This window comes from Anopheles nili, chromosome 3 (genome assembly GCF_943737925.1).
Source record: "Anopheles nili chromosome 3, idAnoNiliSN_F5_01, whole genome shotgun sequence".
Lineage (NCBI taxonomy): Eukaryota > Metazoa > Arthropoda > Insecta > Diptera > Culicidae > Anopheles > Anopheles nili.
Window position 1 is genome coordinate 38,173,307 of NC_071292.1, and position 21,948 is coordinate 38,195,254.

The window sequence follows — 21,948 nt, forward strand, 5'->3', positions numbered from 1 at the left end:
AATAACTATATGTATGAATAAAGAATAATAATTCAATAATTAAGTATGTGGTAACTGAGTTTCACATCACTATACACGTGAAATGAATACACTTTTCACCAGAACTCGCAGGCTGCCACATTTCACGGATTGTTGTAATACTCTTTAAGTATAAAAAAAAATGAAAAAAAATTAAACAGAAGCGACCCGGATGAAATCGGGTGCATGAAATCGAGCTGGTATGAAAAATAACCGTCGTCGAGCGCGGTGCCCGTCAAACGTGTTTCTCTTTCCCGAACGCATGGTTAGCGCGCAATGGTGTCCGCGGTCGTTCCCAAGACCACAACAGTCGGAGTAGCATAAGCCCAAGCTAAAGTTATCAAAAGGTGACCCGTTGTTTTCAGGTAGAGTTCCTGAACCGAGTGGTTGAAGCGGTAGAAAGAGGCAGCGTTCCTCGAGATCTGCTTGGATTTCCTATTGGGTATGCTTTCCCACGGGGTAGATCCTTTGCAGCAGCATCGCGGTGTTTTCAGGGTGCTTGTGATCGAAGAATTTATGCAAATTACAGTGCTTGTTCAATCGTATACATGCTTCGTGTATGTGCCATTAGCTGAGAAGATTTTGCAAACCGTACGTGATGCAAATGTAGCAGCGGTCTCTGGTGCCACGAACTAATAGCGACGTGCAAACGAACGGACGCCAAAATTATGTGAAGTGAAGATGAGGCAAATTTTGGTGCAATGCGACTCTCACATTCTAGAGGGAAGCAGCACACCATAGTACGGCTGCTGTAAAAGAGTTGGTGGACGGATGAAACCTCCAGTGACCTTTACTCTCTTGACACACATGTGCGCGATTCATTTCGTACAACAGTTCCAGTTTCATCAATTCGAAAGATAATCTTCCGTTTGATCAACGGCTCTGTCGAGATGAGCAGAAAGGTCACGAGCACCAAGCCACTAGCTAGCGATAAAGATGTGTATATGAAGCGCTCGGTTGTGTTGTTTGTTTGTTTTTTAGCTCTTAATCTATATGTTGTCATTTTTCAGTTGATTGTTCGTAGTGGAATATAGAGAAATAACGTGCTGTTGAAAAAAGAAAGATTTTTTAAGGCAACTGATTAGCTGTTGCTTTTCCCGTAACAGCAGCATCGGAGCTAAAAAGAACTCACAAGAACCAGCTTTCACGGGGTAAGTCGAACGATCAGCAATATTCCGGTAGTAGTCAATCATTCGAACGGACGGATATTTAGACCTTTTTCTGGTTATGTTTTAAGAGTAACGCGAACGTTAAAACGATCATCTGCAATGCCACGTGTTGGTGACAATTGCAGCAGATGGTGTCCATATTATACCTTCGCTTGGGTCAGCCACAATTTATTAACTTGCTCTCGGAATATGAGATGACATCATGCTGTTCTAGTCGCATTTATTGGCTTTGAGTGAGGGTTGAATTTAAATTCGTTATCGATATGAGTAGCAATCTTTAAACAAAACGGTATCTGGCTTTGCCTTGAGAATACGGTGTGCTGAAATGAAGATGCCTTGGCTTGGATATTTAAGCATCCAGCAAACGACGTGACCTTTTAACTAGAAGTTAATCTTCATAACGCATCACGGTGATGTCATTCTTGATGCGTCTTTTTTGTTCATCCATGCACGAATGCATCTACCAAATCCGTTTCGTTTTCAACACTCCAGTGACCTGTCCAAAAAAAGGCTAATAGTATGGAAATAATCTGAATTTTTGCAACGATTTGTGATGAAAACCCCAATGGGTAATATGAACGATACACTGCGATGGCACGGAACTTTGGAATGGAAGCAACACAACTGCTTGGAAATATTGAGCGATACTAGATCGCTGATCGTTTCGCAGCAGCGAGACGCTTCCGGTGATTTTGTGAACAAATCAAAGAAAAGCAAGCGATTGGTCGCACCGACCGCGTCTCTTTGGGCGGCTTCCTGCCATGTTTCGGTCCGTTGCAGCTGCTTTCCGTTCCGAAGGCGACCAGAAGGCTCGAACGAATCCCGTTCGAGCGAAGACGTGGATTGCAGCAAGAAAAGGTAACCTTCACACATTGTGGCCCGGCGGCTGGTCAAACGTGTGCAAGAGAGCCAGGCACATGCTAGGTCTACTTTCGTCGCTCGCGAAACATTAGAAAGGAAGAAAACGGACCCTGGGAGCGAAACATGAGACAGCAGCGTGGTGATGTGGTCACAGCCCTCGCCGGGTTCTTTTTCGCCGAAAGTAAAGCGAAACTCGGAATTGTTCCAGCGTAAGGATCGCGAGTCGTTGTAAGCACCCAGCAGCGACTCGTTTTAAGCCTTCATTTGCCTTCAGTGCTTGAACCTGTTGCCTGTGCACTATTTGCAGCGCTTTCTGGCTGCGATACGGGTCAGCACGATCTTAGCGTGGCATACGAAGAAAAACGAGGTTAGCGAATCCGAACAAAGAACCGGTATTTTCGTGATTCTGTGTGTTCATGTTCTTTTTCTGTGTGTTCGTTTTTGTTTTTTTTTTGCTTTCTGCTGGACTAAATATCACAACAGCACCAGCAGCAACCACTCGGCATGCATTTTCACGTTTGATAAACTAGGAATAATGCTCGCAGTCGCAATCTGATTTATGGGAGCACAGGCACAACATAAGTAACATAGGCAACATCTGGTACGGCAGCCAGCGGCTTTCGTTGCGCAATGATCCTTCGTATCGAAAATTGCGGGCCGCTTTCAATCGAAACCCCACCGCTGCGTCGAAATGGTACCGCCGCGAAAAAGGAATGCAAAGAAGAAACGCTCACAACAACTGGTTGCATTAAAATGCAGGTGGCATGGTCTATATTTCTGCCGTTGCTTATTATGCAACGGGTAACCCACCCCCACGCGCATGTGTGTATGTGCTTTTTTTCATTGTTTTCGTCCCATGTGTTGTAATGTCCTGTTGCTTGGGTTCATGACATTTCTCCGTGCCCTCAGCATAAAAATGCATCGAAATTGCTACCGACAGCTATCGTTATTAAGGATAAACATTTTCCACCGCATCATGCAATCGCTTGGCGCTGCTTAAGAAATGTTCACAGGCGGTTAAGCATAAAATGCTTAGCCAGGACGTATTTAAACGATGCTCAACCCTTGGCCGCTTTTATAAGACTTCCGACACAGTGTGCAGAACATGACCGGCAGTTAACATAGTAAACAGAAAATGTAATTCAATACCATTTCCCATTGGCATGAGTGTTCAAGAAAAATATATCAGGTTCATTTTAAAGATAAAGTTGCGCATGCTTCCTGCTGTCCGCAACAACTGCCATTTAACCTATGGTGGTTACCCTTAACCTGGAACTGTTGTATTTTCTCGTTGTTGCACTTGCAATAGCCCGAAGGTTTAGTCAACATCGTTTACAATCACGTTTGCAACAACACAAGCTGCGAAATAGATAAAATAAGCGTTTCGAGCAACACTTAACTCCAAGCCCCGCTTGTGTGCACGAAGCAAGTAGCAACAACGCACGGCAGGCATCCCCAACACCAGAAGCGTTTGCCACAGTGGCTATTATGAGTTTTTAACATTTGCTTTCGGGTGGGTACCACCGCTTTCCCAATGCACTTCCCCAGGCCAGTCCGGTAAGTCCAACGTGGCCCAAGCTTTGGCAAGTTCCGGCCACTGCAGTGATGTCATGGCGATCGTGCAACGACTGCATGCGATGCCATTGGTCTCCAGCGACAGATCGTCCGGCGTTTGAATTGGGGCCTGCACGTTTGAATGGTTCGATTCAGTAAACGTAAGTGCTGCTACTCCAGTGTGGCCGGTTTTCCTTTCCCGCTTACATCGGAACTCGACCGAAACGAGCGAAACATGAAGTCGAACATCAAGCTCCGATTTGCTTGGACCTAAAAAGTGTTTGATGGAAAACGACCGGAAATTGAGCGTCAATGCCGGGACGCTGCTAATGGAACCTCGATTTTATAAACCTTGGAATGCACCCAGCACACAATAAATGCCATGTGAGACGGTGCATCACCCCAAGCACCCAAACCACAAGCAAAGAAGTATACGCCTTTAAAATCCCGCCGTAAACCAGTAAGATTTTCGGGTGAACGTAAAACTCGCGCCCGTTTATTAGCTCAGTTGCATATTCCCGATCGACGGCGGTACCTCGACAGCTGGTCGAACATTTTCTCCCACTCTGGCGATCATTAGCGCCACGTGTTGTTGCGATGATGCCGTTGATTAAACCACTCATCGAGACGCGTCGACAAATGTCGGGTGTGTGGTGTAAGCGTGCGTTGTAAGCGTAACCATCCAAAAAACAACCCGAGTGAACGTGCACAAGAGGAAGTGGAAATGTGATAGCAATTTACGGAGCGAGCTGGCTTTAAAAAAAATGTTTACAGCTTGAGCAATCTACCCATCCTCGTTGAGGCTTCCTAGAACACAGCCTACTAGAACGGCGTGGTAATGGCACGGTAAGGAAGCATAGATTTCCCGCCCCGATCGGCCAAACAAAGCAGGCCATGATCGGTTCATCACGAAGTTCCTCACGTGCGACTGGGGTCGTGGAGAATTTCTTCTGAACGCTTGCTCGCTTGTAACAGCGGAGGCCGAATGGCTCATTTCCTCAATTTTCCATTCCAACCGCGGCTTGGCTTGTTCTTGCCGTCTCTCGCTTGACCTCTCGTCGTAAACGTTTCCTGTGCTTCTTCTGGGCCCGGTGACCACTCGGTGTTGTTTATTTTTCCAAGCACTCCCCCCTTTTTGTTTCTTGTTCGCCACGGACTTTCCGCAGTTTTATTTTACGCTAAAGATGAAGCGAACGGCAGCTTGGGCGACTTTGGGTGATTTCAGGCCTGCCGCCAAGGTACGGTCACAGCGTGAAGCGAACCAAGCCACACTCACACAGTCGCACAGGAACTGGAAAAAGTGTACGTTTAATGCAACCGAGCCGCAGCGAGGGCAACCCCGGGAAGCATAATTATGCTGACCGCATCGTGAGCGGTCTGCAGAACGCAATGCAAGCTGTTGGGCCAAGTGCGCGGGGCGGTCAAATGGCAAGGGTCCGAAGTGTGCTAGCATGTGTGTGTGTGTGTGTATGTGTGTGTGCGGGTGAAAGGAATGAAAAGCGTACGAGCGTACGAGAAACGACACAACGAGAAGACACAACAAAAAACCTTCCCTGACGCCGTATGTAACTTGTGTGAAGATTTCGATTTATTTTCCCCCAAACGAAAAAAAACATATACACACACACAATGGATTGTGGACCCTTCGGTGGTCAGACGCTGGCGTTAACCCTCGCTTTAGTTAATTCACAGCGTACAAATGGACGCCAGTACGCTTGGGCAGGAGTCTGGGATAGTTCCTATTTTTATGCTGCCCAACAATCGCGCGTCTGAGAGCAGGCTGGCTGGGGCCAAAGATCGCAAGAAAATAATAGTAAATACATGAAACGGCACATCGGCTGCCACGCTGTCACGGGAGGTTCACATCCTTTGCGATTGATCTCACATGTTATACAAAAAAAACGCACGTCCACGACAATACAGCGAAGACTTCTGGCGAATTTATGGCATTTTCTGCTTCACTTGAGCAAGACGGTGACGGCGATGACCAGGAAATGTGACTGGTTGGTGCTGCTGCGGTAGCATAGCAATGTATGCCGAAATCGGACGGAATGCCTGTCCGCTTGGGTCCAGCAGTAGTGATCATTCTCGGTAAGGGCGACGGCGTGGAAAATCCGAGGGCGAGCTGGTGAATGCATTTGCATAATGTACGGGCATGTACATACAGCTCGTGAACGCTAAATTGGGATTGTTTGGAATAATATTGCGCCACACGCGTGGCTTCTATCTTGATTAGCTGAATAACTGTGCTGGCCGTTTCATAACGCGGAACTATAAAACCGACGAGTCGCTCTTGACAGAAATGCTGCGAAATAGCAATCACCGATGAATTGACTTTACGCTACTTTTTGTGCTTTGATACATGTGCTCTCGGCTTAGAAAGCATAAGAAACGTCTAGCTACTGCACCCAGTCCGATCGGATAGACCCCGACTATTCCCGGTCCCAGATTTCCTTCGAGACGGGGACGCGTGTGTAACATGAGAACTAAAAATAGCACGCAACCGTCTAAGACGACCGCTGGCGGTACCGGGAAATCATGCTCCAAATGAAAATGGAAACCACTGAGCCGTTCCCTGGCAGACGATTGCTTCCTTCTTCTGACCCGCATCCGCATCCGGACGCAAACATAGTTATGGCGGGCCAAGCGATGACGCAAAAGTTGAATGACCCAGTCCCCTCGTGTTTTTTTTGTTGTCAAATTCAACCCACGACAGGAGATTCAAATGCCCGAAATTCAACCTAGCCGCACCGGTTTGGGCAATTGCGCGGCTGAAGTTTGTTGTGCCGCGATTAGACGTTGCTTTTGCGGTGCAAAGGTTGAGCAAACAATAGCACACTCGCTAGAAAGGGAGCGAACGAAAACATAGGCGAAGGTCGAAGGAGGCGTGTTTTTGGATTAAATTTCCGCCTGTATCCTTTTCTTTTGCGGGTGAGTTTTCCTTCGGAAGCTTCTTCCGGTATTTATCTTGCGGAGCGTATCCATTAATTAAATAAAGAAGCGTTCTAGATTCACATACAATTGTGAGTTTGGTTGAAGAAGTATCGATTTTACTCAATCGCAATAAAACCTAATCGCTTTATCGATTGACAGTTGTAGGGATTTTTGAAAGTCAACCAGCAGGCTGTTTGAAATTTCTCTAACAAGCGTATCATAATCATGAAAACGAAAAAAAAAAGCATCTCAGCTCAACCACACCGTTGTAACCAAGAGCAGCTCCCCTGACCGATTGGTGGTATGAGAATTGTTAACCACTTTTGGAAAAGGTCGTCAATGCGATCGAACGGTACCTTAGATCCCATCACCAGGTCTACGATCTCGTGACACAGATTGTCTGCCCTTGTCCGCCATTCGACCAGCAAGCGGTTCCTTATGATCATCATCATCATCATCAACACGTTAACTCCAAACGAAACCCAACATCCCAGCTCCCCGATGAAAGGGCACAATCAATATTGGTTTCATTTTGCCATCCACCCTGCGCTTGGGAAGCTTCAAATTAACGGTCCCAGAATGTCAATCAACTATGGACAGGCTGAACTATGGAGGCTATGTTCGCCTCTCGCACCTGTGCGTTTGGACCGTTGCATAACTTAAGCAACCGAAAACGACCGGAATGGAGCGTTTTCGCCTGTTCGTGTTGCCGCCCACCGGTTGTACCAAAATGGGGCAGAATTTGCGATGAGGTTACGCACCGTAGTTTCACTTGCGCTTGAGGGCGATTGTCTCGCGTTGTAACCGGTGTTGCGTAACGTTTGCGCAGAAGCTCGCCAACCTTGACGCGCTACTAGGCTCAATTGTTGGCGTCTCCCATGAGGTCCAGGTCCAGGTGGTGATAATAATCACAACGTATCACGATGCACGCACAACGTGAGAACGTGGCTGGACGCACGAAGGGTTCGTTTTCGTAGGGCGCCTTTTTTGCACTTTTTAACAGTCCCCATTTGCAGTTGGCGACTAAAACCTGCCCGGCAGTGCAGAGTAACACCGCCATGCGTGACTCTTGAAAACGTGGAGCGCCAAAAAAAACTTGTCCTGCATTAGGTGCATTGTCGTTTGGCCGGTTTTGTAGGAACACCTGATCGATCGGGCAGCGGACCTGCCTGAGCAAGCGAGTAGCTCAAAGTTGATGGAGTCTTCAACGACGTCAGGGGAGTGACATTTCAACCGACCTTGGTTCAGTCCGACTGGTCGACCTGTGGGATCTATGTTTAGGTTGGGCCGATATCGAACAATGCATACTCTCGGAATGCAGCCGTGACGGTAGAGCCAGAACACTATGACCTCCACATCGAGTTTCCGTCGGCTTGTTGATCGTTCTAAATAAGAATGAATCTATCGGTGGTCCTAATGAAGCAGCATAATGTAATTTTAGTACAAATTTCATTGATGTACTCATTCAAATCGCATGCGCCTTGATCTACTACAATTAGCCAAACCATTAGAAAGCTATTAGAATGACCCGTAAACGGTGCATCTGCTTTCTGGTCTGTTTGTGCAATGTTACAGAAAAACGACGACCGTTGGTTGTATACCCTATATTGCTTTGGTTCCGGATAGAGCAACCGAGAAAGTATCTCCTTTTCAACGCCAATCCATAAAGGCTCGATCTAACGACGGACGGCCACGGGACCAGGGCGAAAGGCAAAACAATCGATAGCAAAGATCGGCGATTACATCGGCGATAAACCGTCGTTGCCCTATTCAAATAAGATAACGCACTTACACCGACCGCAACAAAACCTCAGCTTGCATTGTGCATCAGGAGGCGAATAGAGGTTGTTAGGGTTGGCCATAAAGCTGTGGCCACGACCACGATTCCGTTGGCTTTCTCCGACGGTTGTACCGGCGCTACGGAAGCGCTGTAAACAGACAGCAAGGCGACAAGACGCGCCAGTCGCTCCGAAGGGCATTTCTTATTAGGTCGTATATCCATCGGGAATGGAACTTTCGTTTGTGTCGCCTGTCCGTCCGTGATTGACGGTCGGCTCGACTTGAGTGTGGTGCAGTAAAATCTTCAACCATTAGCGACTCGCTAAGGAGGGAAGCTTTCGGGTGCATTCACAATTCCGGACGTTAGCGGGACCTTTGCTACGCCGTGCAAGAAAGCAAGAGTTTGCTGTTATTTATGCGCGCTATTCTCGATCACTATGGCTGGCTGGATTGAATCTAGATATTTTGCTTTTAAATTCATTTCGCTGTTCGTCGATGCATTCGCTTAAGTAACACCGCACAAGATGTTGCGAGTCTCCTCTCTGAAGTTGCATGAGCAATCAAACTGATTCCCATGAGTAAACGGAACTAACAGCGGATGGCGAATTTTATTTGCAACCCTCCGAGCTCCCGATTCACGTTCACTTGCAAAGCGAAGCACTCAAGGTGGTTGGGAACATTCCGAAGCCAGCTCGCAGCCCGGGCAGGTTCAGTTCCCTTTCCAATCGGCTAGTTCTCTGCCAGCCTCTTGTTTGCTTGCGAACCCTGGTGGAAACCGTTCGAAACGTAAAAGAGAAAGTAAACCCGGGGAGTGTGGCGCACTTTCCTACTAGACAACATTGAAGTTGATGGCTGGTCCCTTGCTAGAAGTGTGTGGAGTTGTTCCTGTTTTGGTGGAACTGTACATCTAACCGGGGAGGGGTGTCCAGGTTAGCCGGGGTTTTTATATTCTACTGACACTTTGAGAATGCACGATACTTTGCCATCTTACTGATCATGTCGACTTTTACTTCAAGTAGCTAACTAACGCACAATAAAAAAAAGTAGCTAAAGTAGCTAACTAACAATATTGGCACATTGCACTCTGCTAAAGTCCGCGTTTAATATAAAAAGTCCGCGTTTAAAAGCTTAAATTCGCCGAACGAACCTAAACGCGTGTATTTATTATGACGTGATTAATTTATTAATTATGGAACATAAGCTGGTTTGGCCTTTATTGGTCGACGAAATAAACAGATAATAATACTCATATTAATGTTTCTTTCATAAGCGGAAGAATATGTGTTCATCCGCGTGACTGCGCACCCATTGTGGATTCATTCATTCGCTTCAGTCTAACAATGATCCTTTCCGTCATGTTTTATAAAACACGAACTGTCAGCTGAACTTGACTAGCTGATCGGCGATGATCTATACGTTGATCAGCTGCGACACAATGCGGAGCTTTTAAGCGGACTACTCCGAAACGTATCCGTAGTGCCCGTGACAGTAGGATTGATGGCGTTTGGCTCTTGTACACAACCCGCGATTGGTAATTGCTCTATTTTGTTTCGCATAAAATGCACCTCCTCCGCCAGCCAGCCAAGAAGGCCCCCACGGTGATGGTTATGGTGTTGGGGGTTTCATAACCACCATGTGCATTTGCACAATCCAGACTGGGCGCTGAATTGGCAAAAGGGCCCCTTTCACATCGTATCGATGCCGGATCGCTTCAAGAACGCGTGGAAAGCACGCAATAATACATGCAGATTGGTTAACGCTGGGTGTGGATGTGTGCAATTAAGATGCTATTGTTTCTCGGCGCATAGTTTCCGCGCCTATCGCACCGCGCAAGTTGCTTTTTCCTCGACCCCACGTTGCGGGAGCACGTGGGCAAAGTTCACCCGTCCAGGGGCATCCGCAATGACCTATCCTTCACGCATGGGAGCACCACGGTTGGTTGTGTTTGTGGTCGATTTCGTGTGCCATCACGCGAGGTAGAAAGGGAAAATGTAATATTAGCAAAGAGCCCCTTAGCCGCAGGGTGGGTAAATCATAGATTGTTTTTTTTTTGCTGCTGGCGTTTGGTTGATTAATAATTCATGACCAGCTTCTCAAGGCTAGCGGAGATGATTCTTCGCGTCGCATTCTAGATAACTTCCCAAACTATCTTGAGAGCGAGCTGCGGTGGTGCTGAAGGAGTCAGAGAGATACACAGAGAGGGTGCGGAAGCGAGACAAACCTTTGGCCGAAAAAAAACATGTTTTCTCTTTGTGTGGCAACTGGCATGATCAGAAACGAATCGTTCCTCATGCGCCAAAATGGCTATTAAAGGAAAAGTAGCTTGTCGTGGGAAAGCTCGAGACTTGCCTTGTACAGTTTTGACTCCGGCGAAGGACTGACCACCAAATCGGCGTAGGGAAAGACGCACCACGGCCACCCGGTCAAAAGGTTGAATGTAAATATTTCACAGCGGTGAAAAGCGCGTTCAAATTTCTTTCAGTATTTTTTTTTGCGTGGAAAACATCGCGCAATCCCCCACTTCGGTGGCCACTTTACAGAGTGGGGTAAAAGTAATCTCTTGCTCGCAATCGTTTGCTCATTATGCTTCGGCAATAAATGGAAGGGAAAACGATATTTCTTTTTTACTCAATCCAACGGAACCAACTCTGCACGCGTCGGGAGGTCTTATGGGTGGGAGGGGAGGCCACAAGTGTCTTTGTGGGCTTATGGGGGAAAATTTTGAGTGCAATTAGAAAATGGCGGAAAGATCCCAGGTGGGGTGCTAAGGGCCCAAATCCCCCAGCGGAGGCCAAACGATTGAAGCACAATGCCAGCCGTTTTTGGCCGCAGTCGATCGAGATCCGTATCCGGAGGACCTGAGAGATCGAGATCCTGTACCATCAGCGATAGGGCCAACGAGAGGGCGATCTCTGTACACGGGAGACACTTTTCCCAAGCGATCACTTTGAAAACGCCGACATTCCGAAAACTCGGTGCCGTCGGGAACAAAACGAATACGCCGATGAAATCGGTGGCACGGCGCTAGATCAAGTTCATGTCGCACGGTAGCCCTGGACCAGAAACGCTACGTACGATGACAATCCCAGGCCCAGGTCGTGGTCACGCGTCGACACACCTTTGCGACCGTTATGCCGTTACGGCATGATCGAGCTCAGGGTTAGTGCTGAATGTCGTGATCGAGCTGGTGCGGGTTCGATTTGTAGTGATTTGGTGGAGATTCGATGCGGTGTCGGTTTTATGTTCGCCTATGCTGACCGGGCCATTGTGGACTCGCTCGCATGGCAGGTGGGGTGAGTGGGTATCGACAACAATCCTACACTCGTTCCCCGAGTACATCTGGAGTGTGTTGTTTGGTGCTTGCTTTTCAACCCAGTTCAACCCGGCGCTTCTAGAAACAGTTATGTAAAGTGCCATTTCGTTAACAATGGGATCCCGAAACTGCGTCCTCTAATGTTATTCTCAACGAGATTTCCTCCCTTACGTTAATTTCCGTTTTCTTCCCAGATTATCGGTATCTCTCCTGGGCAACAATGTCGGGACCACTTCGGCTGGTTTACTGCGGGCGATGTCATTGACCTGCCGGGGTAATTTCAGCTGCTAACATATTGTGTATGTTTCAGCAGTAGAAACAAGAGATTAAAGTTAGCAAAACATTAACGCTAACCCGAACGTTGATATGTCATCAAATTTGTTAGACTTATGCACTCAGCTGCGAGCTTTATATGTTACATGAGCCTGTAAGCAGCATAGATTTAACTAGATTCCCAACAACGCGGGCTGTATTTCGAAACGGCGCGAACAATAATGATAGCAACTGCCGAAGAAAGTAACATTGTGTGCCCACGCTGTCTCTGCACTGGAAACGCTCGAGGAATAGCAAGTGTACCGATATCAATTTCAGGGATCATTCTCTATGGCTTCATGCATATTTATCACGCTTTGTCAATAAAATGTCTCTGCAAGGGTCTTGATCGATGATATTTCGTCAACGTCTAGCATGATTAAGCGCTTTGCCTGCTTCCAGTAGCCTATGGGTGTTCAAGGCTTTCGATGTGAAGCTCGTATGCCACGTACACACGGTTCCCGCCAACCAACGACGCGATGACGAAGGAAGTACATCCAGTATGCCACACGACGTGTGCTACGAGCTGGATTTCGGGTCCACCGATCGTGGACAACCTTGTTTGGTATCCAAGGTGCCGAAGGCTCGCTCACCTCTTTGATTTTCCTTTTGTCCGCTCGCGGACCCATTCATTTTCCGTTTTTCAAGTTCCACGGCGTACGGGGAGGTATTGATTTAAACAATTAGCATGCCCACCGCTCGTCATTCCAAGGCTCACGACTTTCACATTTCACCCCGTGAAATGGGGAGAGGAAAAAAACGATTACTTCAATCCACCGGCTCCATGGAGCTTCGGAAAGCCCAGAGAGAACCTCCAACCCGGTGTGCGGTGGTTCGAAGATGGCTCCACATGGGCACCAGCGCCACTCGTACCTAAATCGCTCGAAGGTCTTCAATTACGACTCACGTTACCATTGTCGGTTTCTTTTGTTATGTCCAGCGCACTTTCTAAAATGCACAAAACCTCAAACGTCCCACAAAACGACCTGCGGCGACGCCGTTGTGCTGCACTACCACTGCATGTCGTTCGAGTTTCCCGTTCCGACCTACGCCTGTATCTATTTCCCTACCAGGGAGCTTATCATCGCTGCCTAGAGAAACCGACGCCTCGGGCTCTCTCTCCAGCAAGTGCGCACGATGAGGCGCGTCGATTAAAGCCACTTGCTAGGTAATCAATCTTTTGAGAGATCAATTTTCGACGATCAAGTTGCCGAACCGCGGCATCAAAGAAAGCCACGCGAAGGGCTTCCATCAGTGGGCGCCATTTGCCATGGCTCTCGAGTGCAATCCAATGCTGCTTGCGAATGCGAACAAGGCAATCGCGCTTCAAACAACCTGAGTAATGGTGGTTTTATTCCTACGGAGATTGGGGTTTTTCTTAATTGAAATAGTGATAAAAGCCTAGCGATGTAAACGCATAAATCATTTATTTTAATACTTTCAAACAAACCGTTGCAAATGTGCCCACTTCTTTTCGCTTAGTTTTGTTTTCTCCGATAGATAACCTTTTACAGGTGGCGAAAATGGTTAAAATACTTTGTTTGCTTATCACAACCGGCGGTGAAAATATATCAAAGATAGCTAAAACGATTTTACATCTTTGATGGTAACTTATTTTGAAGCACTCAGTTCATATTAGTTTGAAACACACCCTAACACGATCGGTGTTACTTTCGAGATGCTAAACACTTGCATATTACTCATGAAGTATTATAATTCAATCGATGTGGAATTTATTTTAATAGCTATTATAGAAGCGTTTAGCTGTTCTAAATCTAAATCCATGTCGTTCATAACAACCATTACACCGATCGGTGGCGCCAATGCTCAATTAGGATGAGCCATCGATTAGCCATGTTGACGACGAACAAAAATGCATGTCCACATGCAACACGTTCTGACTGGGCGAAACGTTCTTTACACATATGAGTCAACCGGTGAGGCAGCACGCGAATGCAGCAATGTAACCGCGTGAACCAGGACTGCAATTGGGTCACACCAACACTGAAACCAGACTGGTAAGCTCTCGATTTCATTTCTAGCACCTCACGCGGTGTTGCGAGCATGCACGCGTGTGTATTACCATTTCCCGATAGATTCGCGTTTGATTCGTGGGGAAGAGGAATGCAAACTATGTCACACCATCGTCGGAACCATTCGGTAATGCCCCTGAATGCACTCGTGCAACTCTACTGAGAGTAAATATTTTATTTCGACCCACTACCGGCGAATGCAATCGAACATCTAGCACACATTACGGCTGGCGATAACCCCATTGCGCTTGAAATTCGATTAGAGGATCCAGACCATGCAGGTAACCGGGTCATTGTCTGAAAAGGCGAAATTAACTGTAAACCAGTTGATGGGGATTTTATTTTTGCGAACGTTTCCTTCAACACGTGCAACAGCAGTGCTAAACAGCATTCAACACTTAAATCGTCTTCGACGGTTGAGCCATCAGAGAGGTCACTGAATTGAGCTTCACGCAGTTGGGCGTAAATAAAAGTGAACTTAAACAATCTCCCCAAACGGTATTAGCAATGGCATCTAAGCAGTGTTACACAATTTCACCAACCAAACGGGCAACTTTCTCCGCGACCGCACGCTTTACGCGGCCATTCACATTGCAGTACAGGCGCACGGCAAGGTTGACATTGGAACACGGACACGGGCCTAATCCCGTCGATGATCGATCGGCCCGCGGACCTTCATTTGCTTCCGTTGCACCGCATGCTGCAACGTGCTCCCGGAAGTGATACCCTGCGATACCGGAAGCGGCTGCAGGCGCGATCGAGTTAATGAGAAACTCAATCTCCCGTTGAACCATTTTTCCGCCACGATAAAAATTGTCGCACGGGGGATGTCGGGATTCAGCCAGAGCAGTCATCGATGGGCGCCGCTTCCGCTTGTGATCCATTTATTCGATCGTTGTGCAATTGTGTGCTCCTCAGCCGCCGGTTCCTTGCTATTATCGAGTGCTCTGCTCTGCTGTCTCGTATCATAGCGCGGAATTTTGCCGGCATTAGCCCACTTCACCGTCGGCGCGTAATTTGAAGGCAATACGCCCCCTTCCAACGAGTGGGAGAGGATCGGCTGCAAATGAGGAACGAAAACGCACACCAAATCGAAAGATTGATGAACAGGCTGGGTCGGTCCCGGCGGATATGACCGTTGAGAGCTGGTAATGGCTTAAGCAATCCCACTTTTCCACTTAAATCGAGTTACCGCGTCGTCGCCTCGAAAAGCACCTCCGATGGTTGCTTGGAGTGGCGCGGTACGTGCTGATCGAAAATCCGGCTAGGTTTTAGCTCGTTCGACTAAACTCCCTGAAGGCCCGTTTTGCCACAGACTCCAAGCGGTCAGGAGGTGTTTTATGTAAGCCTTCGAAAGCCGCAAATGCATCGAGCCATCGGGTTGGCGGTGGCTTTCTCCAATTTTCGGGCCCTTCAGGGTGGCATTATAGGAGTAGGAGTAGGATAGCGAGCACGTGTGCCGCTTAGTAACAGTCTAAGGGCCAAGCTCCAAGGCTAAGGTGTTAGGTTCGAGTCACGATCCGTAAACGAACGAATGAAAGAGAAGAAACATACACCATCAATATACATGAGAATGCGGGTGTTGCCAATAATTGAATGATTGAAAACTTTGGCGCATGTTCGTGCAGTGGGGCATGGTCGGCAGCATGAATCGTTCGGAAGCAAATGCATGAAGCATTATGCACTTGACGTCACGTGAATGCTGCCCAAATAACGGCGATATTCGAGCGGTTAAGGTAGGGTGAAAGCCCTCAATTGATGTATGGTTCGGTCGTGTGTGAGATGCCTGTTTGATGAACCGTAGCACATTCCTGTAGCAAAGGAATTACTTACATATTTTCATTTCAACGAAATTTAGAGTACATCATTATGTATCAGCTGACCTGATTATTTTCATGTTGCCAGTTCCTCCTCCTTCGCTCATGCGAAAGAGCAACATACTATCAACAGTTTGGGAGCGAAGGTTATGGACCTCGTCCAAAAAAATGATCATATCCGCTCGATCTTACACGATCTTGGTTTAGTCGTATACCAGCCCTCACGACACGGGCTTCGGACCCAATTAAGATTGAAGTAATTGTTTTATTTTTTTTAGTTTTTTTTTTCTCCTCCTACCATGCTTAGCATGGACAAAAGTACTGTGACGCAGTGACCACAAGCGATGCCTCTGACCTGCCAAATCAGCTCATCCGCTTGATTTGATTAAATTCTCAACAGCAAGCGAACACAGTCGAATTCGACCGGACGCACATCCCAACGATTGTTGATCGTGCGCAACTCATGGGAATAAAAGTCGTTTGTTCAGCAGTCTAGCCTATGGTAATTACCGCGAGAGCCCGCCCGTGTTGACGGGGCTGTTGTTTTTATCGGCTGAGACAGCTCCGACCCCTGCCATGAGTTCAATTAGGACTGGCTTGCAACAACCAGGTTGTCTCGACGACAGCTCGCAGCTTGGAGAAGTGTTCTCAGTTAACCTGTTTAACCTAACGTACTGCTCATAAGCAGGACGCTGTCGCTCTTCTTGTCTCAGCTACTCGGGAAAGTATCCATTTGATGTCGAACAAACATGCGTTCAAGAGCGTGCTGATGTGAGGAAACGATATCTCTTTCCTCGTTAATTGATCTACCGTTCTTCGTTGTGAGTTTTCAGAATAAGCATAAACACTATGCTACGTCGAGCCTATTGCTTCATAGTTGCTAGCGCTAGTACTTGGTACAAGAATTCACTCGGCCTTTCGAGATCCGATCATACGATCATAGACATGGATACATATAGAGAGGCAACAGGAGAAAGCCCCACTTTGCCTATGTCACGCTTTTGATAGCCATAATGGGTAATTGACGAATGGGACATTTTAATCAACATTGCAACGTTTCATCTTCATTGCAGGTCAACCCCTGGTGTCATAGAGTCGTCGGGCCCTTTCACAGATTGCTCTCACTTTCGCGCCTGGTCCATCCCATCCAACGGCTGCCATCAAAATCGACGTGATCTCTGATCCTGGGCCGGCAACATTCCGCTAACAAACGATCTCCCGCAACATGGGGTGCGACTGTGAATCATGCATAGCGAAAACGCTACTGTCCGTGTTCAATTTTCTATTCTTTGTAAGTACGGTGGCCGAAATGCAAAACAAGAAGGGAAAACATTTCAGGCAGTGCCTCGCGACGCGGGTTACAACTCTTGTGAGCCGTCGATTTATATCGTTGATTGAAATTGCAGGTCCTAGGAACGATCGTACTCGGCGTAGGAGTATGGCTGGCGACGGATAAGACCTCTTTCATTGCGCTGCTGAAAATGGTCGAAAACGATCAGCTCGAGGTAAGCAAATTGAATGCATATGGACTCAGTAGCTATAGACAATGCACAATTTGTCGGCGGCTAATACTCACGCTATCGAACCCAATCGGACGTGTTAATTTGTTAAATTAGATGCATCATCAGTGTTGCGTAGGGATTTTTTTTTCATTCATTTATCATCGCCAATTGACGGTTTTCTTTCCCTCTGCAAGAGCTAACGATCGCCTTCTTTGGTTGAGAGTAAAGCCATGTTTTTACGGTCGAGTGAATGATTACACCGCGCCGTTAAAATGCGTTGCATCATCGCATGCATTAGAGAGATGCAATCCACCCTCCAGTTATTGTCGAATCGAATTTGCATCCGGTGTGCGTCGGCGTGTTGCACTAGCGCTGGTCAAACGTGGGCAGAATGCTAAATATGCAGGTTTGACGGCTAACATGTAGGGTTTAGCGATTGTACCGATATTTGCTGATCTTTAACGATTATTGTTTTGTAAATCACGGATTGCAACCCTTGGCTCGATGTTAGTTACAGATACTTATATGTAGTTATCGAAAGAAAATGTGCATGAATCGTTTCTTTAAAAACTTAACTTTTTTAACCCGTTTGGTAGCTTCGAGATATGCTTGAGGTCATTGGCATCCTGCAAAACGTGTACAGCTGCAGGTGTTCTAACGCAGTTTACCGCCAATAGCCAATCGCGTACTGCATATTTCATTGTCTTGCAAGAATGCCCAAGAAAGAGTCCGATGCCAACCTGTCGGTTGTAGTCTTTCGTTCCTTCCCAGACATGTTCATCAATTTTAAATCGCTCACCGACAAAGCCAATCATAAATACGTCGACGGATAGAGTTGCTGTCTAGCAAGAACTATCGCGTATATGAGGTCACAGTAAATGTCTCCAACGCTATAAGTCGTTGTGAGGCCTGGAATATTGCGCTTATGTTACGGTTGTTTTGTTTTTTTTTGTACTTGAGGAGTTTTTATGAATAATAGGTTTGAGAGGAATCGGTACGCTATGCACATGGTTTAACTATAAGCAATGTTCTTGCGAAATAAAATGCATATTCATTTATGTCGGTGTACACATCTGAAACTGAATCAAAAAGCACTCCCACGTAGCAATAAAAAGCTTATACCTGTTATTTTGAATGGAACTGCAAAATAAATTCATCTTGTAGCACTAATTATACTGGTGAAACTGTACGTGATTAGTAATCTTCCGATACCGCATTTATAACAGAAATCGCATGCTTCCTTTGAGATTTTTTTGCGCTTAACTTTTGTTAAAAGAACTTAAAATAAACTGGCTGGTTAAACAATTCTTATTTCGTTACCAGTATATGGTATAGCATCCCTCAAAGATCATCGTTTTCCATAAGTGAACGGCGATATCTGCCTGGTTTAATTTGTACAAACAGTGTACAAGGGTCATATAGGATGCAACCCTCTTTACATGCGTACGATTAAGTGACACTTTGTTTGTTAATTAAATAAGCCTCGTGGTCCTGCTTGTCCTACTTCAACGATGCTACAAAAGGTGGAAGCCCATGACAAAGTGTTATGTGACACGTGGGATGCACAATCTTTTAACAACATGGTTTCTCGACTCTTAGTACACAATATATTTTATCTAATCATACTCTCTGACACTCCTCCCCCCCCCACACTCTCTCTCTCTCTATCTCTCTATTTGTCTTTCTCTTTATTTATCACTCCATGATCATTTATCACTTTCATTCATGCAACCATTTTTTTGTTTTTTTACAGCATTTCACGCAACCAGCAGTTATTGAGCAATTAGCTTATCTGTTGATAGTAATCGGATCGGTGATGTTCTTCCTCAGCTTCCTCGGATATTGTGGAGCGATACGGGAAAGCCAGTGCCTTCTGACGACGGTATGTTTATCTATAAGCTTAGTGAATGAAGGGTTATCGATGGCTTGTTAAAAGCTTACTCGAAACGAAAACGGGTAATGGTTTGAATGACCGGTGCTAATGGTTAGCTTACCAATAACCCGTGTAGCGTTCAATCTTAAACGTTTTATGTAAGGGCCCATGATCGTAACGAGTGAAGATTATCCGTTACATCTCAAGGTTGTATTAGTTATACAAGCAGCATTATTCATTTTCCACGCCATTCGTTCTGTCGTTATGAGTACACTTCATTAGTGTGTTTCGTTTTAATGACAATTGGCTGTGTTTTATGATGTTCGCATTCGATAAATGTTCATGTAACGTCATTACTAGTCTTTTGGAAAGCAGATCAAAAGTATAATAAAAGCGCATGTCTGTGCCAACTTATCATTCATAATGGAATAAGCTCCCAATTCCAAATCAGTACGATCATGTTGTTTATGGATCAAAGTGCTTATCTCTTTTCAATGGTCGTCGAACAGCTGGGTCACACTACCATGCCGTAAAAATGATCATCTCTAATGTGCGATGTGCTTTTCAAAGTACGCTACACCAAGTTCTGCAGTCGGCTATCAGATAGTTAGTTACTCCAGCTGTTTCTTTAGGCCCAATGTGCGCCACTTATGTTACATAATCGCCCTTCTTTAGTTCCGAGAGCATTAGTAGCATTTTGATGCTGATGTGCCACGGTCCAGTGATGATGAAAACGAAAGCAGAAGAAGCAAGCTAGCTGGGGTTCATTTGTCGGCCATTTTTTGTCCGTTGTTTTATATGCATCCAAAATCGTTTGCGCCGGTGATGCACGTTGCTTAACGTCACGTGCAAATGATGGCCTCGTGCGAGGCATGACAGCATCCGCTAATGATGAACTGTTTTGGAATTTGTGCGACTTAGTTCACAGATTATGCGAAAAGATAGTTTTTACTTTTCTACGCACCAGTATCTTTTTTGGTTACATGATTAATCATATATCAATGTTGCAATTCATCGATTACAAATACATAAGCTGCGTACCAGATTGTTTCAGCATTGGGTTAATGAACTTCATGTGGCATAAAACACCAGCTATCTGATGAAAGCAATATATTTTGAACAGTAGTCAGAAGCTGGAAAAATGATCACAATACTTAAAATTTATCCAAGAAACATTTTTGAACGCTTACACGAAGGGGGTTTGAACTTGAAGTGATTCAGAAGTGTAAAGTAACAATTAGAATTCTATAAATGTTTATGGTTTTGAACTAATTATTTTTGGTTATTTTGATCGACAAATAACATTTTTTTCCTCCATTTTTGTTTTTGTTTAACCATTAGTATGGTCTGTTTCTGCTGGTAATTCTGGTGGCTGAAGTAACGGCTTTCGGGCTTGCAGCCGCTTACAAGGATCGCGCTCGTACCGAAACCAAAAATTACCTCCAAACGACGATCTCCAACTACTACACCAGCAACGATCGTAATCAATCCGACGCTGTCACGCTAATGTGGAATTACATGATGTCGGAGTTGCATTGCTGCGGCGTTGATGATTATCGGGATTTCGCTCTGTCGGAAAAGTGGAATGAAAGCAAGCGTGACAAAGTTATTCCGGTGTCCTGCTGCGTACAAACATCACTATTCCTGCCAGAGGACACAAACTGTCCTTACTCGCCAACTGAATCCAACAGCTACTTCAAGAAAGTAAGTGTATGCTTTAAGCGTTTTCGAAACGCACCCCAAGCGTTTCAAACGGTTCTTGTCTTTGCTACCCGGCTCAGCAAATGCCCAAACATACAGACTAACATTTCGATTTGTCTCTTTTCCAGGGTTGTTACAATGCGCTCACCGATTGGATTATGTACAACCGAAACTTAGTGATCATAATTGCCATAGGCGTTGGTTTGACGCAACTTGTGGCAATTTTCCTGGCATTCTGTCTCTGTAAATCCATTGAAAAATATCGAGGAATGCGTTTGTAGATCACATGTTTAGAAGGCATGTTTAGATGCGACAGTGGCGTACAAGATCATCCTCACATTTTTGCACAACAGACAAACACACGCCGAAGCATGAACGCATTCATCGTTCGACGCTCGACGGAAGTCAAATCATCACAGCATAAAACTGCATCGATTGCAACAGAAAAGTGCACTTTTGTCGACGAAGTTAACACAAGTAGACCGTTTTATGCGATCTCCGCTGCCGTTTGCGGCCATGATCGTCTGGGAATCTCGTAGATTGTTATCGTTCACCCACATTTGAGGGAACCATGTCCAGCTTAAATGTATATCTCTATGCATGTATTGCATGCATGTGTTTTACTATACCAGAAGGGCCAGAACATCTGCCGTACCGTAGAAACTAAAATGAATGAAAATAAATTTCGCAGTGGAGCCCGTTCAATATATCCATGCTTTCGTTGAAACGCAAATCACTTTCTGTAACAACTGCGAATTATTTCGACGGTAGGATTCAGGTTCTATAATCTTCATGCTTTCTTTTTCCAATTCTTTCTCTTGTTGGCAACGAGAAGATTGTTTTCCATAATTATACTCTCTTTGTTAAATTACATGTTTTTAAGTGACATAAAGTAAAATGTAGCGACGTATCGTAAGTGAAAAATAAACCTGTGTATATTTGTTTTTATTTCTTAGTTTGCTTTAAATTAAGTAACATTCAATGCATCAAACTTCCTCAAGAAGTCCGTTGATTGGGTTTCGAAATATCTAAATTACTATTAAAAAAAACAAATTTGTAATTTACGTATAGTTGTATCTTCA

The 21,948-nt window shown here is 45.7% G+C and overlaps 1 protein-coding gene across 2 annotated transcripts; it reads left to right on the forward strand.

Annotated features, from left to right (window-relative positions):
* The first annotated feature begins 273 nt into the window (after positions 1–273).
* On the forward strand, positions 274–21,768 carry LOC128723584 (tetraspanin-9). 2 transcript variants are annotated; one of them, XM_053817340.1, is made up of 7 exons: positions 274–365; positions 1,029–1,169; positions 16,864–17,081; positions 17,197–17,295; positions 19,046–19,174; positions 20,507–20,869; positions 20,995–21,768. In XM_053817340.1, exons 3-7 carry the CDS (start codon positions 17,016–17,018, stop codon positions 21,145–21,147), a joined length of 810 nt encoding a protein of 269 aa, XP_053673315.1. In that variant the 5' UTR covers positions 274–365; positions 1,029–1,169; positions 16,864–17,015; the 3' UTR covers positions 21,148–21,768. The 2 variants fall into 2 exon arrangements, with proteins under 2 accessions (XP_053673315.1, XP_053673316.1); XM_053817341.1 differs by having other exon boundaries at positions 294–383.
* Positions 21,769–21,948: the final 180 nt, after the last annotated feature.

Excerpts from the sequence above, each read along its gene's own strand:
- LOC128723584 (XM_053817340.1), top strand. The coding sequence starts at position 17,016 with ATGGGGTGCGACTGTGAATCATGCATAGCGAAAACGCTACTGTCCGTG. Across the intron at positions 19,175-20,506 it reads GCCAGTGCCTTCTGACGACG|TATGGTCTGTTTCTGCTGGT; the intron begins GTATGTTTATCT and ends TTTAACCATTAG. Across the intron at positions 20,870-20,994 it reads CCAACAGCTACTTCAAGAAA|GGTTGTTACAATGCGCTCAC; the intron begins GTAAGTGTATGC and ends TCTCTTTTCCAG.